This window comes from Amia ocellicauda, chromosome 3 (genome assembly GCF_036373705.1).
Source record: "Amia ocellicauda isolate fAmiCal2 chromosome 3, fAmiCal2.hap1, whole genome shotgun sequence".
NCBI lineage: Eukaryota > Metazoa > Chordata > Actinopteri > Amiiformes > Amiidae > Amia > Amia ocellicauda.
The window spans coordinates 3139378-3164760 of record NC_089852.1 but is presented as its reverse complement, the minus strand read 5'-3'; the positions used below and the strand labels follow the sequence as shown (position 1 = coordinate 3164760).

The window sequence follows — 25383 nt, the reverse complement described above, 5'->3', positions numbered from 1 at the left end:
GAATTTCCCAACTTCCTTCCAACGGTGTGCCAATCAGCTGCTCACACAAACCTGGTAGAGATATCAGAACCAATCCTCGGGAGAGAGAGTCCAGCGCAGGCCTACATCAGACCCTCACAGTCCTGTCAAAGGATAGCCGCAGATTGGGGCTCCACTGCACAGATTATAATCGCCCTGAGGTCCAAATATCAGATCATTGCCAATAGGAGCGACTGATTTATGTCTCGGAGATAATGCTGCACTGTTGAAGATCCAAGAGGGAGATCTTACAGATTTCCTTTGCTCTGCCTTCTGTTGGTCTCAGCTGGTCTTACAGTTCAGTGAGTATCCTCCGAGTTAGATATGTCACGTGACTAAAGTGTAAGGCTGTAGTGTAAGCTCCGTTATGTAACTAAATGTTAGAGGTGCTTCCTCATTCCACTGTAACGTTGAATGATTGGGCCTTGGTGGTGTTTTGGTGTTGCTAATTATTTCTGTGTGTATTTCAAGGTGTGACTTTTAAGGCAGCTAAATATTTGCCATTGATGACAAGGACAGTGCAGTTTTCTTCTAGTTCTATATATTTGTTTGTGTGTGTTGGTTCTCTACTCTATAGAAGGACAAAACCTTTAAAAAATTATGTTTTATGTTATGCAAGCACTGGTTTGGGTGGCTCTTATTTTGTATTAAACGTACAACAACAATGCACCGTGTCTCCGGTTTAGCCATGGAAAAGAGGCTGTGTTTGTGAGGCAGCTGTTTCCGGTGCGGTGTACCTCTAGTGTAGTTCAAACCACTCGGCACTAGGTGGCAGAAGATGTGAGACCTGCGGAGGGGCTACAGTGATCTCGGCTGAGAAGTGATTAGTGTCGAGGCACTATATTTATTCACAGAGCAATAGCAATTTATTACATTTCTCTTTTAAAACTAGAATAGCTGTCAATGATTGTTTCTACATCGCAGGCAGAGACCAGGATGTTGTTTACCCGTTCGTGTGGAGGGGGTCCTCACCGTGCTGTTTATCCTCTCACTTGAGATCTGTGAGGGGGTGCTGTGAACTGTACAGTATAAATGCAATGCTGTTTTGTTAAGGTCATTTGGCTCCTTTAAGTAGCGTTTTAACATTTGCCGAGCAGGCGAGATTTGTGTGCGGTTAATGTACCGTCGGAGTGAGTCGGCGCACGGGCCTGCCTCAATCGGGGTCAATGCGGTGGAGTGTTTATTCAGGGCCTGATTGTATCTTGTATCTTAACTTGTGCATTATGGACCCCTTTACTCTGCGCGCTGGACCTTGCAAGCATGTGTGCTGAATAATTCCAGCTCTGCACCGTAACTGCATATGCACTCAGAAAACATGGGTTATGACCCGGTATTAATATCAAATTTGATGCTAGCTTGGGCATCCAATGATTGCAGATCATCACACACTGAATTAAGTGTTGCAAGGGGCAATAGTGTAGAAAACATCTAACACACACACACACACACACACACACACAAACACACACACACTCACAGAGCCACAGATCTTAGTGAGAATCCCTCTCTTCATAAACATCAACAATATCTTGGAAATAAAGCAATGCCATGATGTCAGATTTAACTTTTTATTGTTGGCTGAAGCTGAAATGCGTCTTATTGACTTTATTAATATTTGAAGGTACACGGCTTGTACATTATGTTTATGGATGTGTCAGTAAATATTTACACACAATGAGATTGAATTGCTCTGTGGACTTCTGACGTTCGAGCTCATTCGTTTTAATTATAGTTTTCATACTACTTCTCTTGTTCATAGTGTTTCAGAGGATACTCCGCAAGACTTGGTTTCCCTGTGACGTTTAAATGTCAAGTCGGCTTAATTAGGTTTTGTATTTCATAAATTACACCTTAATAATAATACTTGGAAAATGCATTGTTTAATTATTATTTTAGAAATGTGTGTGTGGCCCTTGCAGGTTCTATGGCCTGGTTTTAATAATGGTGAAACTTGTACTTAGTAGATAACAACATGATGCATGACTTCAATGTTACTCAGTAAGATTTTAAGAAATGGTAATTGATTGTAGCTTTGGTTAATTATGTGGATCATTATGGCCTTTTATTCATTTGTTTAAAAATAAAAATGCTGACACAGAATGTCAGAGAGATCTGCCGGTGGCCATTTCGTGTCCGGCGCTCTGTGTGGAAATCCTTGGCTCCTGTTCTGCTACAAACTCGCAGTGAGAAATGTGAACAATGGTGATAAATATCCTCTACACTGCCATGTATCATCAGTCGCTATTCACTTTCGTCACTGATTGCCAGTGATAAGAATGCAATCAACAACAACAGTAATGAAAGAGCCCCCAAAACGACCACCTCGGTCTGTTATCATTGCCAAGATATGATTATCAGTCCAATTACACTTTGAAACAGGGTTTTGTTAATATGGATCCTTTGTTTTATATCTGTTGTTGTCGTAGTAAATGACCTGATGCCGAAATACAGGATTATTTTCATCTCAATTATTGTCTGAGACAGCTTATGGGTGACATAAGATTTTCAGTTTTCCCAACACAAAAGTTGTAAACAAAACAATAAAATCAGTAAATGAACAGCTAAATGCTCATGAGTCCTTAATCCCAGTGAAATGTGCTTATTATGAACTGTGGTAGGTGTTGCCAGGAAGATTATTAAACCAAAAAAATGAAAAAACGACTTTAAGACCTATGCTTTTCTTCAAGAGTTATGAAAAAGAGGTGTTGAAGCTCAGTGTTGATTTATTTTGGCATGACCATTTGCCAGGTATCCACCACATTCAGATTGAATAAGAAAAAGTACACACAGGACCACATTAAAGGAAAACATTTACACATTTGTCAGTTGATTCAATTTCTTGTGTTTAACCCAGTAGAAACTCACCATTAAGAGCTGGGCTGGAGCTCGGCCATTGGTGAATGTGTCAAAGCTTTAATATAATCCCGTTTAATAGAAGTGCAAAGATTATGATTATCATTTCAGTGTCGATCAGTATATATGTATTTAAACTAATAGTTGTGGACAGTAACATGATCAAAAGTGTTTACTTTAAAGTCACCACAAGATGTTATTTATTCCCCACATCATGTCGTAGTAGTAATTCTACAGCCTTGTGATTAAAAATATGATGTATTTGGATCACTGCTCTCATACCCTCAAGCCTTTTCCAACTGTTGAATTTTGATCGCATTTCTGCCACATGGACAGGTTTATTCCATTTCTATCGACGCCGTGCTTTAATGATACAGAAAGCGATCTCTTCCACTGGGAACGTGAACGTGCAGTCAGTTAATCCCATAGCTGTCTTTATCCACAAGTAAAGACCAAAACCCACCGCGGCTTGTGAGTCACGCGTTTCCATTCCCGCTGTAAGAGAGGGGGGCCTCCTTCACAAACCTTCAAGCAGATAAGTGCGTTGTATGATGATGATAACTTTGTGAAATAAATCAAACCCCAGAGAAAATACAACACCATCAAGAAAATGACTGGCACTATCTCAAGCGTAATGAACTCTTTCTGATCTTGCTGTGGGTGTCAAATTAAATGCCTTTGAACTTCCTGGCAGAGATTGTGCCGGATTTTGCCCCCTGTCGCAAACCTTGTTACTATCGATTAATTCCTGATTGCTGACTACACTGATGCATCTCGTCTCTTCAAAGCCTCTTTAAAATATGTAATTGAAATTTAAACTGAATACTTGAAGTTTATTGTTGCCGAAATTGTGGTTGACTTGATTCTTTCTTTTTTTTTCACCCACACACACACACACACAAAATAAACTGAAAACTGACAGCATATACTTTTGTGAAGAAAGGTTTATTCACCCTTGAAATGTATGTAGTTTCTTACATAGTGATTACTGAGCCCCTTTCAATGCTCTCGTCGACAGACAAACTGAATAACACAATTGTTTCGCGTGGCTCAATCCCCCATAGTTATCACCTCACAGCCGCGAGGTAGACTTCAGTTGATAGCGGTGCATTTTTAAGTACCATTGTACACAACTATTACAAGCTCGAGTGTGTGTTTCATTGCTCAGGGTGAGGACCGTGCTCTTCTCTTTGTCCTTCAGGAGTGAGGTGCCACCTGTAGTGATGTTTTGAAGTATTCATATATTTTCCTCCCACGTTTCTGCTAACAGCTTCGGTTTGAATAGTGTAACTTATTCCTAGAACTTAGAACTATAGATAATACAACTCTTTAACTCCTTTCTGAACAGTGAATAATTGAGGAAGTCTTATTATTTACTTCAGGAAGCATCAACATGATTGCAATTTAGTCTTTCCGTCTCCTTTCAGTCTAGAATGGATCCCACAGGTGTCCCGCTATTGAATACATTCACAGGTACTTACTTGCTGCTATAGGTTTGTAGATTTATTTGCTAGATTGAGATGACATTTTCCTCCATGGCGCGTGGCGTTCAACAGCTCAGACTTCCTCTCGAGTCGTACCAGCCTCTGAAATATATGGAAAAGAAAGATTGCATGAAGGAAATGCCCGACTCGACGTGTTAACATGTCCGTAGCAGACAAATACGCTTCCTTCGGTCCGTTCAATGACTGCATTTATGAAACAATCGTTTTTAAATTTGCTTTTGATTGTGAACCACCAGTCATCTATGATAAAGTGTCCGATTGAGTATTCTTTAAAAAAATGGAGAAAGCAGGAAACAGTAATTCCCCCTGATGTGACCTCTAATAATAATAGCTCTTTCAACTCCAGTTTTCTTTATTAATGGAGAATGGGGAAAAATTGACTGGAAGCTGGGCAGAACAACTGACATTTACAATACTTAGGCTGTGCTCAATTGTGTGAAGGACTCAGTCTGTAGCACCATTAATCACACTGCCAAACAGGACAGAAGAGTCCTTAATTTATTACATAAGGATGGTCTTAATAACGAAACAGATTTAAGTGATGAATAGACATTAGACGCCAATTACTTTGTTACGATTAATCATGATATCTGTGTTTAAGATCAAGTGTGCACTGTGCCTTCCTTAAACTTAGACACAGGGTACCATGCTGCTTTACACTTAAATAAAGAATGCTTTGTAGTGCCATTTAAATGAAGACTAAATGTATGTAGACTTTATTAGGTCTACATACACTATACTTAGTGTATGTCCTGTAAGCAAAGGTGTGCACTTGGAAGTGTCTGCTGGGAAATGATGAACTCAAGCACTAATAATAGTCTAGCACTGTTGAGCTGGTGTCTGTTAAAAATAGATGTTCCCAGGTAGTTCTTTCAGAAATACAATGACAAAAACATCCTTTGTTCTGAACTACTGCTACTGTGGAATTCTTTTCTTTTTCTCTGTGCTCTCTGGCCCAAACCACCGGTCCTGCACTGCGTGGGAGGATCGCGCCAATGTTCAATTTTAAATGAGCGCCGTTTTAGTTGGTGCTCGTACTAAACTATTTTCACGCAGGGGGATTTTGGGACGCTGCTGGCTGACGTACAAGGACAGAGCGAGTGTACCCCAAAATAGTTTTCATGGATGGTATTTTCCATTCCCTGGGCTATGAATTTTTCACCTCCAAAATAAACAAATAACAAATTGAAGCTGCCGCAGTGAGGTTGCGGCTCCTGCTGGCGTGCGAGTCTCGGTCACCCCAGCATCCCCAAAGACCTTTATTTTCAATTGTACGTCTGACCTTATTTTTACAGTATATTGAATTTAATTAGTTTTGAAGGGTACAAAATGCATGCAGCATGTAAGCAGATATTTCGGGTGGAATGCTTAAATTGTACAGTTCAGCAAGGAAGCAAAATTATGCACTGCCCTTTTCTTATGGCAAAGTAGCGAACTAAACCTGGAAGGTCGTGGCTTGCAAGTGAATGTGTAGCTTTAGTGCCAAAAACTCTTCTACACCACGTATTATTACGGTATGCGTGAAGCATTTTGCGGAGAACGCCCGAAAATGTTCTCCTCTTGAAACCATGCATCTAATCTTTGACTCATGTGGGTCATATAACTGATCGATGTCCTTGTTTTAGTCAAGTTCTACCCATTTAATGTTTGTGCCAAATGTCTGTCTTTCATGTTGAGAGTAATGACACCAGGGCTTTGTGCATCAGCCTGGTTTTCTGTCCTACCATCAAGCTCTGACCCCCTGACCTTCTCTCTGTTCCTCTCGCTGCCGTGACGAACTCCCTCTGTCGGAGTTGGGGCTGCGCAGTCCTGGTCACTGGGCTATGACATTATTCATGTCCGTCCGAGATAAAGGATGAAATAGTGCCGTATATCAATAGGACCAAAGCAATTTCACTGCCTACCTCGCCATTGCCGCACTCCTGCTCTGCCTCCGACCTTCGGTACTCGCTTTCAGCCTCGGCCGCCGTGAGCCCAGGTGCCAGATGTTCCTAAGATAGAAACAGTAATCGAAAAATATGATTTAAAGACAAGACTGTCATTTTATTGATCACTTTTAGACAAAAGAACAAGTGCTATCAACATACTTTTATGTAGGTGTGTGTTGAAAACAAATGCATTATTTGTAATTAAACGCCTTTAATTGATTGAAGGTTTGTAAAAACTGAACCATGATTAATGCAGTCTATTGAGTGCTAGCCCTGAGATATTAGTACTACTGGTGCAGAGTTATGTTAAGCATATTGTCTTGAATATGACCCTGACAGGCATCTCGCTGTATGACCCACGTTGTTACTGCTGCCAAATTTAAATAACAGAAAATGAGTATTGATTGTGACGACTGCAATCGCTTTAAATGCCCATTACCACCTGCTGGTGTGAGGGTATGTTTACACTGATAAGTTGCCTGATGAAGTGAGCCAAAGGATGAGTATAAATGTACACACGGGCTCCTCAGCTTAACACAAGGCAGAGTTAATATTTCTGTAGTCGCTCTTTAGTACGGTTTATAGATAAAAATTGGCAATTTACAGGACTGGAATCGGTCAGGTTGTGGTCTGTTTAATGAGAAAGATAAACGCTGTTCAGTGCAGTGTACAGTTCGGGCTCCCCTGCACTTCTTCCCTGGCAGGAGAGTGAATGCACCGTATTATGTATTCTGTGCGAGTCGAAGCCTGCAGTCTGGGGTCCCGACTTTTAACCTGTGGCCTCGCCGGGAGATCCCACTTGAGAGAGTGCAGAGACGCATTAAAACCGAAGAGTCGAGAGCGTGACCCCAGGTGGTTAAATGCTCGTATGTTTGTTCACTTGAGTGTCAGACCTCCTTTTTTTTTTTGTTCTCTCAAAGTTATGCTGCTGTGTTGATATCAGTTAATCCAGCTTTGATTGAATACAAAGAGCCGTTAAGTTTCCTGCTTTCGCAAGGTTAAGTGCAGACCTAGGGTTCTTCACAATTGACTTAACTGCTGGAAACGACATTGTATAATTTGATAGCGCCAATCAAACACTCAGGAGGATTTATTAATTGATAATTATTTATGGATTGTTATTCTTTTGGCAACCCACTAACTTGACACAAAGAATGGTTGATGGTTTTCCTTTATGGTATGTGAAACATCCTTTACTTACTCCGCCACTGTGAAATCAGACGCTAATCGTTCAATATAGCGTTAAGGACCTCAAGCTTTCTTGAATGTAACTCGCTATGAGGCTTGATTAGAAAAAACATTTTGACACTTGGTATCAAATAAGGTATATTTCCATGATACATTTTTGTGTCTACCTTTGTGGGAACATAATCAAATAATAAAAGCTGTGAAGAACTGCTACCATAACTGCTTACAGCTGCCGTAGTCTCCGCACACGCCGAGTACATGACTGCAGTATGGCCAGACCCCGGCTTCCTGCTTGATCACTGTTTCTCTGTTTAATGACACTGTGGCACTAATCCAGCCGCATTAGCAGCCTGGAAAACATATCTTCTGCAGCGGCAGACATGCGGCACCCCAATTTAGCCTGTAAATGTCAATGGAAATCCAATGTGCTCTTCCCTCTCTCCTGATGGAGTGCAGATTAATGGAATTAAACATTTCAGAAGCTGACAAGCTGATAGTGGGGCTTTCTGTACATGCCAAACTCACACAGTTGCAAACTCCGCAAACCTTATCTGCGTTGTAGATGCTACAGTAGTCACCTTCTCTGTGCTTGACATGAATATCAGACATCGGTATGCTTCAGACTGTATGGCACAATGTCCATCATCAGTCTCAAATCGTAGAAGTACAGTTATGTGGAAGAGGCGAGTGCCAGTTAATTATACACTCCTCGTTCGATCAGTTCATGGATAACTGGTGTAAATTGTATATTTCGTGATTGAACTTGGACAATGCACTGGCCGATAAATCAGTGCTTTCCTAGATATTTAACACTTTCCATTACAGATAAAAAAAGACCATTTATATTTTCATTTTGGAAGTCGGGGACAGAGGTTAATCCATGCAGCATCTCTCTGGGTTAGAGTTGATTGTTTACGATGATTAACCCCTGTATTCAGTTTGTTTTTATGTAACAAAAAGCAGAACATATCGTTTACTGTAGTTTCCCTCACCAGCATTTGAGCTAATCATCTTGCTAGGAGAGGACATATAAAATTAGCCTCCTTTATGGCCTAATTGACCTCAATGTGATGTCATTCATCATTTCAGAACCACCACATTTGTCAGGTAAAGAGAACTGAAGAGCGCAAACGCTTTTGTTGTCAGTTTTCATTTACTGACAATGATTACATGGCACTGTGTATATTTTTACAAATAAAAATAAACTGAACTAGACATTGTCATGAGCTCATACATGATATTGCGCATATATAGATTGTCTTTTAAGATCTTCGTGTATATTGCTGAAGTTGTATCTTTCTCTGTGAGCCCGTTGTCGGTGCCTTTGAGCATGAAAGCCATTTCAGGTGAAAATCAACAACAGATGGATCTCAAGTGCTGTTTTGATGAGGCGACTCCATCCTGAAGATTGCAGCAGTTTTGCAGCCATTATATTCCACCAGAAATGCATTACACTTACTCGAAGGTATAGACAGGAAATTAAAGTAAAAAATATATATATAAAAAGAAAACCAACACAAATTTTCTTTCAGGAAGAAAACTCATGTGAAAATACAGAGACTACATTTGTGTGTGTTCGTTTTATTTAACAAAGTGAATCCTTTTCACATGTCTTTACAGAGGTTGTGATGGCCGATTAAAACAACACCGAAATTACCAATTTTAGTTTTGTGTCAGTTTTAGCAGTTTTCATTAACGATTCTGTTCGAGGGCTTAAAAAGGTACGTTTAGCTTTTTTTCCCTCATCAAGGACTCACATTTCAATACCTGTTTCGACTCTGTATTGTTAAAATGTATTTATGATGCAAAGAAGTGAAATTCGGATCCTTAGGACTGTTTTAATAACAGAGAATGAGAGAAATAATGCAGAGTTTTAGTATTGTTTATGGCAGAAGTTGCCAAAGCTTCGAAGCGTTGAAATAATGAATGATGAAACCCATTAACAAGCGGTGGGGGTTTAAAACACATTTTAACAAGTAATGATGCATTTACAAAGAGACATCTAACTGACAAGAAACATTCTGTGAATTGTACAAGACATCAGTAGTTCTTCATTAGCGTCTAATGGCCAGTTTACTTTTTCTCCATATTTTACCATATGCCCTTATGACCTTCGGATAGGATTATACTTGTTACAGCCTCCATGCGCAGAGCCTGAAACACTAATAAAATGGTTTTCCACAATTCTCAAAACCAGAGGCTCTAATATTAAGGATCTCAGCATGCTGAAGCCAAATGAGCTGATATTGTGTACATTTCTCAAGTAATTGAGTATTGCGAGTCCTGGCAACACAACAGATAAAACAACAACAACAACAACAACCCAAGACTGATCATTGGAATCTGCTTTTCCAGGGTTTGGGAAGGGGAAACAGTTGATTTTCCCCATTGTGTCACAAGAAGCCTGCGTTTTGGATATACACGTGACATGGCCAGGTGGGATAGGTTTCATAGAGGAAAGAAGGAAAATTAAGAATTTGAAGACCTTTGCCTGTGCTGTGCACCTTAGTGCCATATCATGTGTATCTCACAATAATTTAGAATAAAAAAACATTAGAAGATAGAGAAATTTGCCAATTACCTCATGAGTTAATAACTGATTATATTATTTTATGAAAACTTTTTAAGGAAGTTTTGATAGGTAAAACAAGCAGTCAACAAAGCAAAAGCCAGTGTAAGTTAATGCACCAGTTTCTAAACAGATTATGATTGCTGATATACAATGTGATATATGATCACTGCTTAAAGAGCATCTTGGAAAACGTTGAATTTAGCCGCGTACTACAGGAAAATTGTCAGGAAAATAGAGATATGTTTTGAAGAATATTCTGTATTGGATTCCAGTTTTCAGGTTCTATTAAAGCCCTGATTGCTTTCACCCCATAATCACACTTACTGAAAATGACTCAAATGTTTGGTTGGGAAGGTACGCCGCAAAATGGCACAATGTTTCATGAGAGATTAGGGTGTATTGATGGTATCTGTAGCCAGGCAGCCTCCAGCTGTCAGCAGACAAAGATTGCCTCGCTCTCCTCTTAAGGAGCAAGTTGTCTCAGTGTGATCCATCTGAGCAGGAACTATAGGTGGGGGAGAGAGGGGGGAACAAACAGAGAAATCTGGAATTAATGATGTTGCGCATCTCGGTAATTGCGGTTAGAGCTTTGATGAATTCCTCCCTGCCTATCAGGCACTCACTGCAGTGGGGGCATCCATTGGAAAGTGGAAAGTCTTCATCACCAAATGTGTTTCCTCACCCGGCAACAATGTAATAAAAAAAAGTAATTAGAATTGCTGATTAGCAGAAAAATATATAATTATTTAAAGAGTGTCCTTTGCAAAATATTTTATTTTGCCGACGTTGGCACTTTCTGAGTTTCCCCTAGTTTAACATTAGGGGCCTCAACACCGTGACTGGCTTTCAAGTAACAGCCGGCTGGCTTGCCACGCGGGTTCGTTATACCCACTGGAGTGGAAACCCAGAGTCAATGAGTAATTATTAAGAGCTTTCCACAATATTAGCTGTTTTAGTCGCCCGCGAAGACGGCCACTGATGGAATAGTCCATTAGATGTTTCTGAGGCCCCCCCGAGAATTGATTCCGATTTGAAACACCTACCCGTTTTGATCAATATTATAATTACTCTTATTGATAGATTGTTTTATAGTGATAGTCATCACTGCAATATGTCCACTCCAGGGGCGTCCAGGCTGTCCACTGCGAGCAGCAACGCGCCGCGAATATCTGATTCAAATCAACACACTATTGAAGCGGGGAGGACAAGCGTGAAATTAATTGTTCCACTTCATCTAAGACCGGCATTCTCCTTTTGAGAGGGTAATTTGTTGCCTCATGTACACGGTGAAAGGGTCGGCTGGAGTGATGAGTGTTTCTGCCTATTCTTATACACTAGAAAAGGCTTTTTTCCCAGCAGATCTTAAAAAATGTTTTTGCTCGGGTAAATACTCCTCTCATACTTAGCTTTCTCCTGCATAATAAAGCGCTGTGGATTATGACAGCCAGGTGATTTTACATCACAGGTACACAGTGGAATATTTTCTCAATTTCCCCCGAAACTTGTACCAAGGTAATTGCGACACAACTGTGAGACAACCAGTGGAGACATGAAATTAAGAAGATTCAGCGTTTATCCTCCAATTGTGCACATACCCCCTCTCCACAGCCCTGGCTTCACAGTTATTGCTTTGACAATTATTAAGTTGGAGTTACTGCTTCATATATACAGTTCTGTAGTGATTAGAAACAAATCCAGTATTTTTTGCTGTGTTTTACATGCCTTTTTTAAATGTGATTCGGGTCTAAGTTACTTACTTAACCTATGAATCTACTCCCCTTTTACAAGGTCATCGTTTTCTGCATTTCCTCACAGCGTGTTTTACACACAGAGACACTGTGCTGTGTTTGACAGCCCCCCTCCCGCGCCAACACAAAAGAGCGATGAAACGTGCTGGGGTTGTACCTTGAATGTTGAAGAAAGATGCATGGGGTATATCTATCTATCTATCTATCTATCTATCTATCTATCTATCTATCTATCTATCTATCTATTAAAAAGACAAAGCTGCAAATAAATGGCACCTGGATTAGGGAATGCAAAGATTAATGAAGGATCTCCTTTTTTACCATTAAATACAATTTCACTCACAGCTTATGGATGAATTAAATGTGAAAATATCCCTTGGTTTGCCCAACTCTGTAAATAGCCCAAAACCCAGCAAATCTTCTCAGCGGCCCGTCCCAGGATTTGCACTCTTCAGTAATGTGCCTGACAAAGAGGCACTGTGCTCTGTTTATATAAAACTCAGAGGAGAGTTTGAGAAAATCTGCCTCGGAAATAAAATGCCAGAGCCGTGCTTATAGAGGAGTGTTCCGTCTGAGGCTTTATCTTGAGTGCGGAGATCCCCGGGACAGTTTTATCATCCCTGCCGGTTTCTTTTTTTCAGATGTGCTTAGCCATCAAAGGAAACTACTAGGGGGAGTTTACTGGCCTTTTCCTATTTTGCGTAAATTCCAGTTTATTTCCAAAATGCACTGAGTTATTGAGGAAAGATGATGTGTAATTAATCTCTGAAATCACACAGTTAAGGAAGTGAAGGAACGAAAAGCATAAGGTGTTTCAGAGAGAGAGAGAGAGTGTACTTTCGAAATACACAAGTCTCAACAATGGCAGTGAAGTTCAGACCTAGGCTTCAGCGTTTTGAGAGATTAGTAATTCGCCTCTCTCTGATAAGCATCTGCTGAGCACAAGAAGAGACAAATATTGACAAGATTTGTGTAAGTGTGCCCTTAGGATATCATTGAAATATATAAATATGTGGTTTGAGGGAAATTGCATGCGATACAAAATAAAATAACTTTTAAAAGGCTGCGTCTCCAAACTTTTCTCTGCAGTGTAATTTCAGGTCTGAGCAGTTTCCCTGTGTATCATCATTACAGGAGGAGAGCTTTCGACTGCCTTTCTCCCATCTGATACTAATGGCAGTCGGCTGAAACATCTCAGCCTTCCCCTTGGAGATGGAGTTGAACAGTTTGACAGGGTGCAGCTCGAAGCCTGCAAGCCCTCCGCCATTTTACAGTATCAGCACATTTTCCTCGCAGGCAGTTACAGAGATTACAGAGCAATTTTATCTCGTTTCCCCCCCCCCGTATATAATGTTCTTTTGTAACTGAAAATTATATGGACACACTGCAAATGTCTTATATCGTACAAGCACTTGGCACATGAGAAGAAATATATACCTGGGATTCAAATCCCCTCGTGCAGCAAGTACTGGTGCAGTCTTTAGTGCAATGGGGTTTAACCTCAATTCAGATCTGTGGTTACTGTGAAGTCATTATCGGGAGTATTTTTAAAAGAAACACACTTGATCGGGAAAAACACACCAAACATTCCTTTTGAATCCCAGTTGTATGTAGAAGCAAGGTATAAAAACTCATTAATTGTTTTCTTCTTTCCTATAGAAGACACATTTAATTCTTATGCGACTGCTTTCACGCTGTTTCACGAATGGAATTATTTGGAAATTCATGGATTTTTTCAAGATAAGATTAAGAGTTGAAAATTGGAGAAACAACTGTATTATAGCACAGTCTTGCTGTTAATTAATTGTGTGTCCTAATAATGGAATTAATGTAACACTTTAACGTCACGAAAATTGTTTACAATAAATCCGTAAATACGCGTCCTTTGACCGTAACTAAATACTGCGTTTCTCTGATACCTACTGTGTCGTTATATTGTGTGTAATAAGCTGAGCACTCAGTAGAGTAATAAAAAGCTACACTTATTTGATCTCGCTGTTAATTTTCCTTGTAGGCTTAAATAAATAAATAAACAAACACACAATACATGAACATCTTCATTGTGTCCAGTTTCAAGAGTAAAGGAACCACTTGGGTGCAACGGAGAGTGTTTTCCAATGACAAGCTTCAGTGCATAGCATTGGAAGTAACATTGTAATGCCATGCTTAAGTAGCTTAACCAACCCAATTTAGTCTAGCCAGACCTTGGGAGGATACATACAGCCTTCTCTGAGTCCATTGCCTTTTAGTCTGATTTGCTCCCAGGTGGGTACATGGCTAGTCCTTATGGACAGGGCGACAAGAACCAAAAACACAACCAAACACCCATTTCCTTGCTAAAACCTGGAGATGCAGAGAAAAAATGGTGATTAAGAATCCCACGTTCACACGAGAACAGCGGGATCTTGTGCCTTCCTGAGGTTTCGTACAACTTAACTTCCTGCTAAAGACCCCGGTGTGAGAGGAGCCTCAGGCCCCGTGTGGCTTTTGTTCTGTAAATCATCAGCTGTGTGCTATCTAGCCACGGCAGAACAGACCACGTTGCACGGCTATTACAGTGGGCTGCTTTAAATGTCTTCATTCAGTCATTATCGCAACACGCCAGGCCAACACGCCAGGCCCTCAGTCCACCTGACTGGTCAGTGTCATGGGAGTGAGATGACCTTCACCTGGTTTTGCGATTTTTCTTTCTGTCTTTCATGTGACACTGAATGTATTACTGATAACCACACATAAGCCCACAGATCATGTATGTATTGCTATTTACTTAAAATATACACATTTATTTTAAGCACATAGCTTTTTTGTTTGTTATTATATATTTTTCCCCCATTTATTTGAGAGAGCGAAGTTAAAATTACCTATTCAAGGCAGTTTTCTGTGCAGGGTATTAAAAAATAAAGATTATCTTTTTGACTTGCACATTGTACTTGTCAAGGTTTTATGCTTTTGTTATGACTAAATGGCCTGCAATTACGAACCTGCATAAAATGTAATGAGTAATTTTATCAAGACCTTACAAAAACGGTCAAGGATAATAATGATCAATTTTTTACTTACAAGCAGCATGGGCCCTTACGCAGAGACCTCCGAGTCCCGGTGCAGCTGCCGTTAGTAATTGTAAGGAATTCGCTAATCATTAAAATTCAGATCTTCGGGTATAAATCTGTAACACTTAAGCCTCATATACAGCTAACAACTTAATTACCTCATATCCAGTCACCAGGTCGCCAATTAAAAACTGCCTGTTATTCCTGTCATGTCAGTATTGACATCATACGAGGAAAATGTTACACTTCTAACGGCAATGATTTCACACCCTTTACAGTTTCACTTATCAAAGGTTGTTTAAAACAATTACGAAATGTATTTGTGAAGCACTGGAATAGACTGTTTTCATGCCAATACCAGATTGATTAAAAAAACAAAACAAAACATTCCTTATGTCAAAATGCTAATGGCTCAATTTGAGGTCTTCCCTTTGAATCAGGTGAAGTGCTTAGTCACACTCTCATATGCAGTACATGGCAGTTTGCAGCTGTGTGTAACACACGTTTGTAGTGCTAGTCAAACCCCTGTCCTGCACATCCCAAACCTGCTCCATGCAGTACCGGGTCTGTGGGCTAACAAGTCCTCTGCTCGCTGCTTCCTCTGAGACCCGTGCCTGAAGATTTAGTGTGGGGGATAATAGTCCTCTGCGGTGTCACGGGTGAAACGGCCTCAGAGTGCACTCGGCTCTCATCCTGTCGAGGTGTCTCGCTCCCCAGAGAGGCAACAGTAAATGGTTAGTGCTCTGCCTTTAGTACAGCTCCCTTTGATCAACAAAAGACAGAAAATAAGTGACACATATGAAGAGACCCTGGTTTGTATCTCGGCCTGGTATCTCTTTCTGTGTATGAAATAGTCTTCGTGGGACTTCATTTGTAGCGTTTGGTTTGGCCAATTGCTCCTGTGCAAATCGGCAGTGGAAAGGCTTTTATTTATCTTCATTGTGGAGGTGTCTGTATTTAAAAACTGATTTAATTTATACTTGATTGTTTTTTTGAAGTGATGCATTTAATGGGATGTTTCAGTGCCATTTAGCTAACTTGCATTTTGAGAATGGAAAGACTTAGTTTTTTAGTTTAAAAATCAATGTATTTTAATGGACAATCCAGGTCCTTCAAACACTGGATTTCCTGCTTCTGCTACAACCAGTTTTGTTTTTGTTTAGCATAGCCCGTGCTTGAAATGTATTGATCAGATACCGCTGGACAGCTCAACCCCTTTCAGCACTTAGTAAATCAAGCAGAAGAACATAAAGTAAAGTTAAACTCCTGTAATTCTCTGCAACACCCTGGCTGTCAATAGCTTGATTTAATGTAACAGAGTTTTTTAGATGATGACCTTTAAAGACGATTTGGTGTGGAAACCTTTAAATCATTTCTTGGTACATTTTAACTGATCAGTACAGGCATTTACCATAGTAAGTGTAGTGCTTTTATTTTTTACTAAAGCTAAGCAAATTTACCCCAATCAACACTTCACAATAGCAGTCACAGTACATTAAAACGTTTCAGAAACATAATTTTCTGTTTGATCGCATGGCCTTTTGAATGTAGATCGTGTTTGTGGCGTTTTGTATAATTTTTTTGAAGATAAATACATTTTAAACTAGGAGGAAAGGGGATTTTAATGGAAATGGTAAGAAATACGGGGCAAACAGAACTCATCGAGTAATGCTGCCCATGGCTGTGGCATTAAAATATTGGCACACCGTGCTTAGCCCACTGAACTGCCAATTAATTTAAGTGAGTAAATAAAACCGGTTCATGTAGGGACCCCCGAAGCACTTGCACACCGACATCCATCAACTGTGGCACTTTAGTGAGAAGTGAAATCTTATAATAGAAGGCCGTTCCTTACAGACACGTAGGAAAACAAATTACATACCGAAAGAAGACTTCATAACGTGATGAGAAGAATATGTCTTTAGTGTGCTGTAACTCAAATACGCTTGATCAGTTATTGCCTGGGTGTGTTTTCTATCCTATTCATGATGCTATTGATTATTTTGCCTAAAACAAATGCGGTTCAAATACTGTTCTAGTCCACTACCTGCCTGTTTCCCATTGAGACTTAAGGTGGACCTGAGGTGTTATAAAATAAGGAGGTAAAATCAAAGTCTGCAGTTTAGATGGGTAAAGGAGATGCGTTGAAATTGATGTGGAGCTTATTTGGGGGTCAGATCCCCGTGGTAGAGAGACCAGAGCATTGGGGTTATGTGAGGGGTAATTGTAAAGGGTGGAGGCAAGGGAAGAGGGGCAGCACAGCTATACAAAGGGCAGCAAAGGATTCTGGTCTCTATCCAGCTGGAAAATGAGGTAGAAGTTGTGAATTGGGGGCTGTGCCTCCCTGTGAAACCAAGTTCCCTTCATTCATTAATCATCCACGCCAGCCCTGCCATCCCCGGCACAGGCGCTTCCTTCTGGATTATCACGGTGGTGTCTGTGATATAATGCTCAAGTAATGGGAGTAGGTGGCCTAAAATATTAATGCACAAATGAATGAAAGAATTAATGGAAAAGGGTGTCAACGTGCAGTTTATCACAAAACACACAATACGGCAGAACTACAAACGCAGTGGATTGTCAGAAAATGAAAATAACGATAACCGAACAGGTTGAGAGGTTTTGAAACGCACAACACTTTAAACACTTTGGGTTTCGTCTCGGCCTAGATCATTAATTCTGCTGCACACTGCCAAACAAAAGATGCACATTTATGGGTGCTGATTACTTTAAAAAATGCCTGTAGTGCTGCAATGTTTTCTTTTTTCCTTACAGAAGAAATATTATTCTTGTTCCCAGACTGGACTTAATCTACACGGACCGCAGCATTGTTGTTGCTTGACGCACAACACACTTCCATAATGTGACCGGACTATTAGATTGTATTAGTGTATTATACTAGTCGATTAGATACATTTACAGTGCACTACTAGGTGAATAATAGAGAGATACGTAGATAGATTCATAAATAGATCTTGGCCATGCCTTCATCCACCACATCAAGATCTCCTTCGAGACTTTGTCTACCTGATGAAGGCCTCCCCAGCACTAGTCTATAGGTCATCTTTGTGCAGCTCATTCCTTTACATGTCTTGTGTTATGTCTTGCCATCTTCCAGAACGTCACTTGTTGGTTTTTCAGGGGGCCAGTCCAGCATTTCCTTGGTCAAACCCTGACCCCGATCGTCTTTGTGTTGTCTTATCACTCATATTCTCATATTTTCAACTCTATATACATTAGTTTCCTTTTCTATCTCTTCTGGTTATTCCGGGGATACAGATACACATGCATTTTATTGGGGTTGCCGGCAATTCTTGTCATGTTTTTACCTCTGGGGACCGGTGTTGAGTTGAGCCTGTGTTAACACAGGCAGCACATATAACCTGAAGCCCTACCTTTTAAGGCACAATGGCAGATTTCTTTTTATAGTCGTACCTTATCTTCTGAAAGTGCTCTTCTCATATATGTGTAGATATTTTTTATTATGACTCGGTAGTCGTTCAAATTGGCCGTGCCCGCTTCTTTTATTTGTACGCCTTGTATTGGAAGCATTATATTGCATTTCCAGCTCTCCTGACCTTTCCGTTTGCCAGCATGGCTCCCCTCTCCTTTAATCTATCCTGTAAACACACAATGATCTTTTTGTTTTCTGCACACAATGTGTTAAAGCACCAGGCGAGAGAGAGAGAGAGAAAGAGAGAGAGAGAGAGAGAGAACCAGACCGTTCTGAAATGTCATTCCAACCTCCCTCTCAAAACGAACGCCTGAGATTAAACCGACAGCTCTCTCTTTGTTCGCTAGGTGTTTGGCAGCGTAAATGAGAGCTGGGCACCGGTGTCCAACTGCAATTCCATGGCTTTTTTGCATCTACAGTCTGAGCATGATATCCTCACTTCTGCTGGAGTTATTGGCAACCAGTATGGAGGAGCTGAGTGTCTGAGCCCACTGGGTTTCAGTTCAGGGAATGCGAACGAGTCTTTCTCAATCTGTTTGGACAGGTCTTAAGAAAAGTAACGAGAATCAAAGGATTATTATTTCATAATCAGATTGTACTTTATAGCTCTATAAAATTGTTTCTCAGGTTGGATTTGCCTCATTATTCTTAAAAAGGTCTGATGGAATTTACTCTGCATTTATTATGTTAAAATAAAATGATCCATTACAGTTGAACGAAAACACCCGTGAGCTGCTAAGTTCCAGTTGTGTCTCAAATTGTGATGAGATCCTCAATGTTAGTCTTTTCTTTGCTGCTTAACCCAACGTCTTCAATCAAATTTGAATTCAAAGGTCGGTGGACAGGTACACAAAGGGTAATTGCGTTGAATGGTTTTGTTTATTGCCGTGGTTGTGTTTCTTTTAAGCCAGAATGCTCCAGAACCTAAAAGGAGTTTAAGATAAGCTATCTGCTGTTGTTTTTTATAACAAGGGTATCTTGCTCCCTGACCCCTCTCTTTCGGTGCTTTTACAAACACAACTCGACTCCCATTTAAGTAACAAAAGAGGTGAAGGGTCTCCAAAGTAAGGAGCGATGCTCCTCAGCATCTGGAGGACGAAAGTGGTGACAGGGTTATGAATGGCGGTGGTTTAACTTGGGAGGTGATGCTGCAGATGTGGCTTGATAGTCTTAACATTTCATCTCTCTCGCGTCACCAAGGGCTGCTGGGAGATTAGACCTGTCTGCCTGTGAGGAGATGCAGCTCCACAAGCTCACTCATACATGGCAGCTCTGTAATGAGGTGATACTTCATTCGCGGAGCAACTGAACTAGAACTGCACAAACAGATGTGGACCGGCATACTGCTTTCCTGATCGCTGGGCGCTCCCGCCCCCAGTCTCGAAGGGAGAACCGCCCCAAAACCCCAAACAAATGCTGCAGCGGGAACAGAAACCAAAACTTTTGAGGCATAAATGGACAGACACTTATTTCTTAGATGTGTGTTTTATGGGCGTCGATGCAGTAATACAGCGATGCGGTGCGGTGTACTCTCCAATTGGTGACGAGTGTCGATTTTCTCTCTCTCTCTCTCTCAGATTCAAATTCAAATTCAAATTCAAAACAAGCTTTATTGGCATGATATGTTTTCACACAAGTATTGCCAAAGCAATTCTCTCTCTCTCTCTCTTTCTCTCTGGGAAATACAGGAGCTTCTCTTTCTGACACTCACATATTTACACTGGTGTAAAAACAACACCAAAACCAAACACGGAGAACTAGGTAATTAGAAGTATAAAGAAGACCTAACGAATCAATAAAACAAAACAAAAAACAAACTAGGAATGAAAATGTTCCTTTGCCTCTGGAGTTCAGTGCGTGTCTAAAAAATATATTCTTCACTTGGGTCTTGTATTAATTAATTATAAATTAAATTGCACAGTACTATTCCAGTAGCCTGTGACTGATTGACTCTAATAATCCTTTTAATAAATATATACACTGATCAGCCATAACATTATGACCACCTGCCTACTATTGTGTAGGTCCCCCTTTTGGCCGTCAAAACAGCCCTGACCCTTCGAGGCATGGACTCCACTAGACCTCTGAAGGTGTGCTGTGGTATCTGGCACCAAGACGTTAGCAGTCCTGTAAGTTTGAGGTGGGGCCTCCATGGATCGGACTTGTTTGTCCAGCACATCCCACAGATGCTTGATTGGATTGAGATCTGGGGAATTTGGAGGCCAAGTCAACACCTTGAACTCGTGATTCTTCAGACCAGGCCACCTTCTTCCATTGCTCCGTGGTCCAGTTCTGATGCTCACGTGCCCATTGTAGGCGCTTTCGGCAGTGGACAGGGGTCAGCATGGGCACCCTGACTGGTCTGCGGCTACGCAGCCCCATACGCAACAAACTGCGATGCACTGTGTGTTCTGACACCTTTCTATCAGAACCAGCATGAACTTTTTCAGCAATTTGAGCTACATCTGTTGGATTGGACCACACAGGCCAGCCTTCACTCCCCGCGTGCATCAATGAGCCTTGGCCGCCCATGACCCTGTCACCGGTTCACCGCTTTTCCTTCCTTGGACCACTTTTGATCGGTACTGACCACTGCAGACCGGGAACACCCCACACGAGTTGCAGTTTTGGAGATGCTCTGACCCAGTCGTCTAGCCATCACAATTTGGCCCTTGTCAAAGTCGCTCAGATCCTTATGCTTGCCCATTTTTCCTGCTTCTAACACATCAGCTTTGAGGACAAAATGTTCACTTGCTGCCTAATATATCCCACCCACTGACAGGTGCCATGATAACGAGATTATCATTGTTATTCACTTCACCTGTCAGTGCTCATAATGTTATGGCTGATCAGTGTATATAGCTCACTCTGTAAATTCAGTTCAGTTCAATTTGTTACATCGTGAAATGGCACAGTAAGCAGGTGGAAATGGTTAATAGGCATCCTGGTCAACAATCAGATGGCCCCCGCTGAGGAAACTTCTGGGAGCCTCTGTCCCCATATCAGGTATTCAGCGCGGGGCAATAAATGTTGATCCAGATCGCCATTAATGTGAAGTTGGACATTTTCCCATGGATTTCCCCTGAGAAACATCCCCGGGCGCCAAGATTTATCTACCAGGGAGAGTGTTACCGACTGAGGGGTTTGTAGTCATCTGTTTTTAAACGGCAAAGGTTTAATTTTGTATAATGGACTGTAATAGAATCTGTCGATAGGTACGAGAAAGCGAATGCCCTTTTAAGGCCAGGCCCCTCTGTGTTTTTCTGGGCTAATTGAGTGTGGCCCCCCCCTATATCACTCGTCTCGTTCTGCGGTGAGGATTACAGGTATACTGTAAATTGCAAAGTCAGGGTTATCTGGAATGTAGTTCATTACCCAGAATGTCCCATCTTGACACATTATTATCTTTACTGCGTTTTGTCTCAATTTCAATTATCTTCCATCACTGCGTGGCCTCCAGGGCCTTGTGCTGTTGTCTCCGTCGGTTGCTGCCCACCCAAGCTGCCGGTAATGTGTTCAGAGTCTTCAGCCAATTATTTTGATTGGCTGCCGTGTATCAAGCCTCCGCGTCCCGTGGTTTGCCCACTGGCAGGCAGGTATCTGCTAAATGTTCAGTTATCGTGAGAGAGAGAGAAAGTAGGAGCAGAGGGGGGGTGGTGGGCAGAGAGAGAGAGAGAGAAAAAAAGCACTACAAGATGCAGCCCAAATGCATGAAAAGCATTAAATGTTGTGACAGTGAAGTAGTGGTTTTCTTTGCCTGGTGTTTGTGTGAAATGATCTGGTAAAACAGATGCTGTGGAGGTAATGCATTGCTGCGTCTCCCTTCTCACATGATGAATGTTCCTGTCTCCGCGCCGGAGTTGTAAGCAAATGCTAATGCCTCATAACAGAGGAGAGATTCGACTTGCTTTCGGTTTGGCTCTTTCTCCTATTCTTAAAAATAAGTCCTATATAAATTATATATTTATATCATCCGATATTATACAATGCTATGTCACCCTTAGATTAATAAATATCGTTAATTAAACTACTTATTTTTTCATAAATCAATTTGCGTGATCTGTCTGTGTAATTCCTATGGCGGATTCATCAGACCACAGGAAACTGTAAAGATTCCACTACACAAACATCAGGAATCGCCAAATGACAATTTTGCAAAGGATGCACATTCTTTCAACCTTAAAATGTGTACGAATGATTTAACTGCAATTTTAGTTTAGGGTTCCATGTACCTTCTTCGAAGTAGCTTATTTTTCTTTTGTGTGTCCATCTTTCCAGTGTAGTATTAATTAATAATACTCACCTTTATAATGGAAGAAAAGGAAAATAAGAGCACATCAAATCATCTGTGGCTACAGTGACTGATGCAAACCTGCAGCTGATACACTGCTCTGACAGAGACCTCTTAGATTGTAACTTGCATACAATTTAATAAAAAGACCTTGTACGCAACCAAACAAAAGATATGGAAAAATTGTCGTCACATGACTTAATTATGTATCCTTTAATGTGTGTGTAACATTACGATCGCCAATTTGTTCTTACATCACCTTTGTTAACTGCAAGGGCAGTATTATTACTGCGTGATTGATTTCAACTCTCTTTTCTGCAGCGCAAACAGCAATTTCTTTCCTTAAGGGTTACCCAGTAAGAATTTGTTAGAGGGATTTTGAAGTGTTTGTGTGTGCATTGGTGTATGTGTGTGCGGTGGGGGGACGACGACGACAGTGTTTCTGTGTTTACTAAAGCCGGAGACCCTTAACAAAAATCCCAAACTACTCAGAAAGCTTTCACAAATCAGTCCAGGATAACATTAGGAAGCCTATTTAAACTGCGCTCCTTTGACACGTTCATAATCTTCCGTTAAATCCGAAATGTCAGAAATGCAGTCGGTAACAGATTTGCAATGAGCATTATTCCCGGGAAGACTACATTGTGTATAAATAGAGAGTCGGGCCTTGAATAAATAGAAATATATTTCATCTTCTGTGAATTAGAAATAAAGCAGATTCTGCGCCACAAGGAAACAAGGATGAAAAAAAGCGGTGTGCTTTAAAAGAGACAAAACGTTCAATGGAAAAACATTTAATATTTTCAATGTAGTTTGCCATAATTTATAATGCGATGTGATCTAGGTTTGAGTATAGCTCAGTGAGTGTGGGTTGTTGATAACCCCTGAAGTTGCCATACATTTAAAGAGAGGGCCCATTTATCATCGCGCCTCGTTCTGCGGCAGACGCGTTGTAGGCCCTGCATTAATACACATCTGAAAGAAAGAAAGCCTTACGAAACATATTCAGTATATTGTGTTATCAAGAATTTCAACTGTGTATATATTGAAATGTATTACTATTTTTTGTTATGTTTTACTGATTTGTCTAATTGTTCAGTGGATGTATTTTTTGTCTGTTCAATGCACAACAGCAAATGTCAGTGTGTGGAAATATTTAACGTATGGACACTTTATTTCCTTTATTTCCATTATATATGACCTAGTAAAACATTGTTGCATTAAATAAGAGTCTTAACTAAGCTCTGAATTAGGAAAATCAGAAATACGTCCTTAGCAATCAATAATGTCTGTATTGTAGGACCCTATGCTGGTTCTCCAGAAAGTGTAAGAATGGTGTGGTAATTTTGTTTCCTTTTTTCTTATTCTTTCCTTCCATAGAAATATAAAGAGTATGAAAAATCAGTCCATGTAGAAGAGATTGACGGTCTCCAGCTGGTCAAACGGTTAGCAAAAAATATGGAGGAAATGTTCCACAAAAAAGCTGAAGCCATGAGGGTAAGTTATTCTATTGTTTTGTTGTATATATAAAAGACCAGTAAATAACAATGACGAAACAATGATTTTATAATTCAGATTTACACAGAGAAGGACAAAAATGGCCAACTGGGGAAATGGAGATTTTCCTCAGTTCTCGGTCATTCCAGTTACACAATCAAGTGAAAGTTAGTATTTGAATTGGAAATGGTTTTGCAGTCACTAATGACCAGCATGTAAAACCTGGGGCCCGTTGTATAAAACTATATTAGGCTATTAGGCTTAACCGTTAGATTAGTCTAAATTTGAGCAAATTTCAGAGAATTTCCCCCAAAGTATATATTATTCTGCATTATATTCCAACAACAAGCACAGATTTTGAGTTACTGAGATCTGGGATCGTCGCTGTTTTAGAGAAGCGTTTGCCATATTTCCAGTGTATTCAAATTCCCAGAATGCATTGTGCGATTGCCTAAGTAAGACCAGTCTAAGGAAAGACGCTTGTATAAAACAGTTTTAACTGAATCCCCCGCAGGGACACACATACCCGGGGACACAAATGGAAATTGGGCTTCAAGGCATTCAAGACAGAAAACAGGAGACACTTCTTCACACAGAGAGGCGTCACAATCTGAACAAACTCCCCAGCGATGTGGCTGAAGAGACAATTTGGGAACATTCAAAAACAGACTGGATAGGATCCTTGATCACTTAGTTATTCATGGACACCAAACGAGCACGATGGGGCGAATGGCCTCCTCTTGATTGTAAACTCTTATGTTCTTCTTATGAGTGTCTAATGTTAGTATGAGTATTGTGAGCAAAGATTCCTTTCCTCTGCAGGTGAAAACGGCTTCTCCCTCCTCTTCCCACAACATGCTGATTAGTCAATGCAAACTCTTGCAGCTGCTCCTCAGTGTGTAGGTTTATTCACCTCAGTCAGTGTCTTCCCAACCCCTTCCAGGAAACACAAACCACATAATGAAATAATCGTTTCCTGCCGCTCTGCCGATGTTTACTTGGAAAGGGGAAAGAGATACGGTTTCCCGTTGCGCAGTGGGATTGTGTGCTGAAGGGCCCTTTTCACCCGGAGTTTTAGTTTAAACTCAGATTACAAGAGCTGGCAATATGACTAAAAAAGTTTAATTATTGAAGAAGAGTAGGTTGGATTTTAATTAATTATTGTTGTTAATATTGCTACATGGAAAGCACATATTGCCACATTTTCCTCTTGATTATACAATACCCATATTTAGTGAAAATGTATCTTTTCTATGATGCAATGTTGTATTTATTAAAC

At 40.6% G+C, this 25383-nt stretch overlaps 1 protein-coding gene across 2 annotated transcripts in view; it reads left to right on the top strand.

The window, feature by feature from the left end:
* Positions 1 to 25383, top strand: part of cacna2d3a (calcium channel, voltage-dependent, alpha 2/delta subunit 3a) — a 170470-nt gene that overhangs the window by 10647 nt on the left and 134440 nt on the right. For both annotated transcript variants that reach the window (XM_066697725.1, XM_066697726.1), the window contains exon 3: positions 23988 to 24104. In XM_066697725.1, the coding sequence (XP_066553822.1) occupies positions 23988 to 24104 (117 nt within the window). The remainder of the gene's footprint in view (positions 1 to 23987; positions 24105 to 25383) is intronic.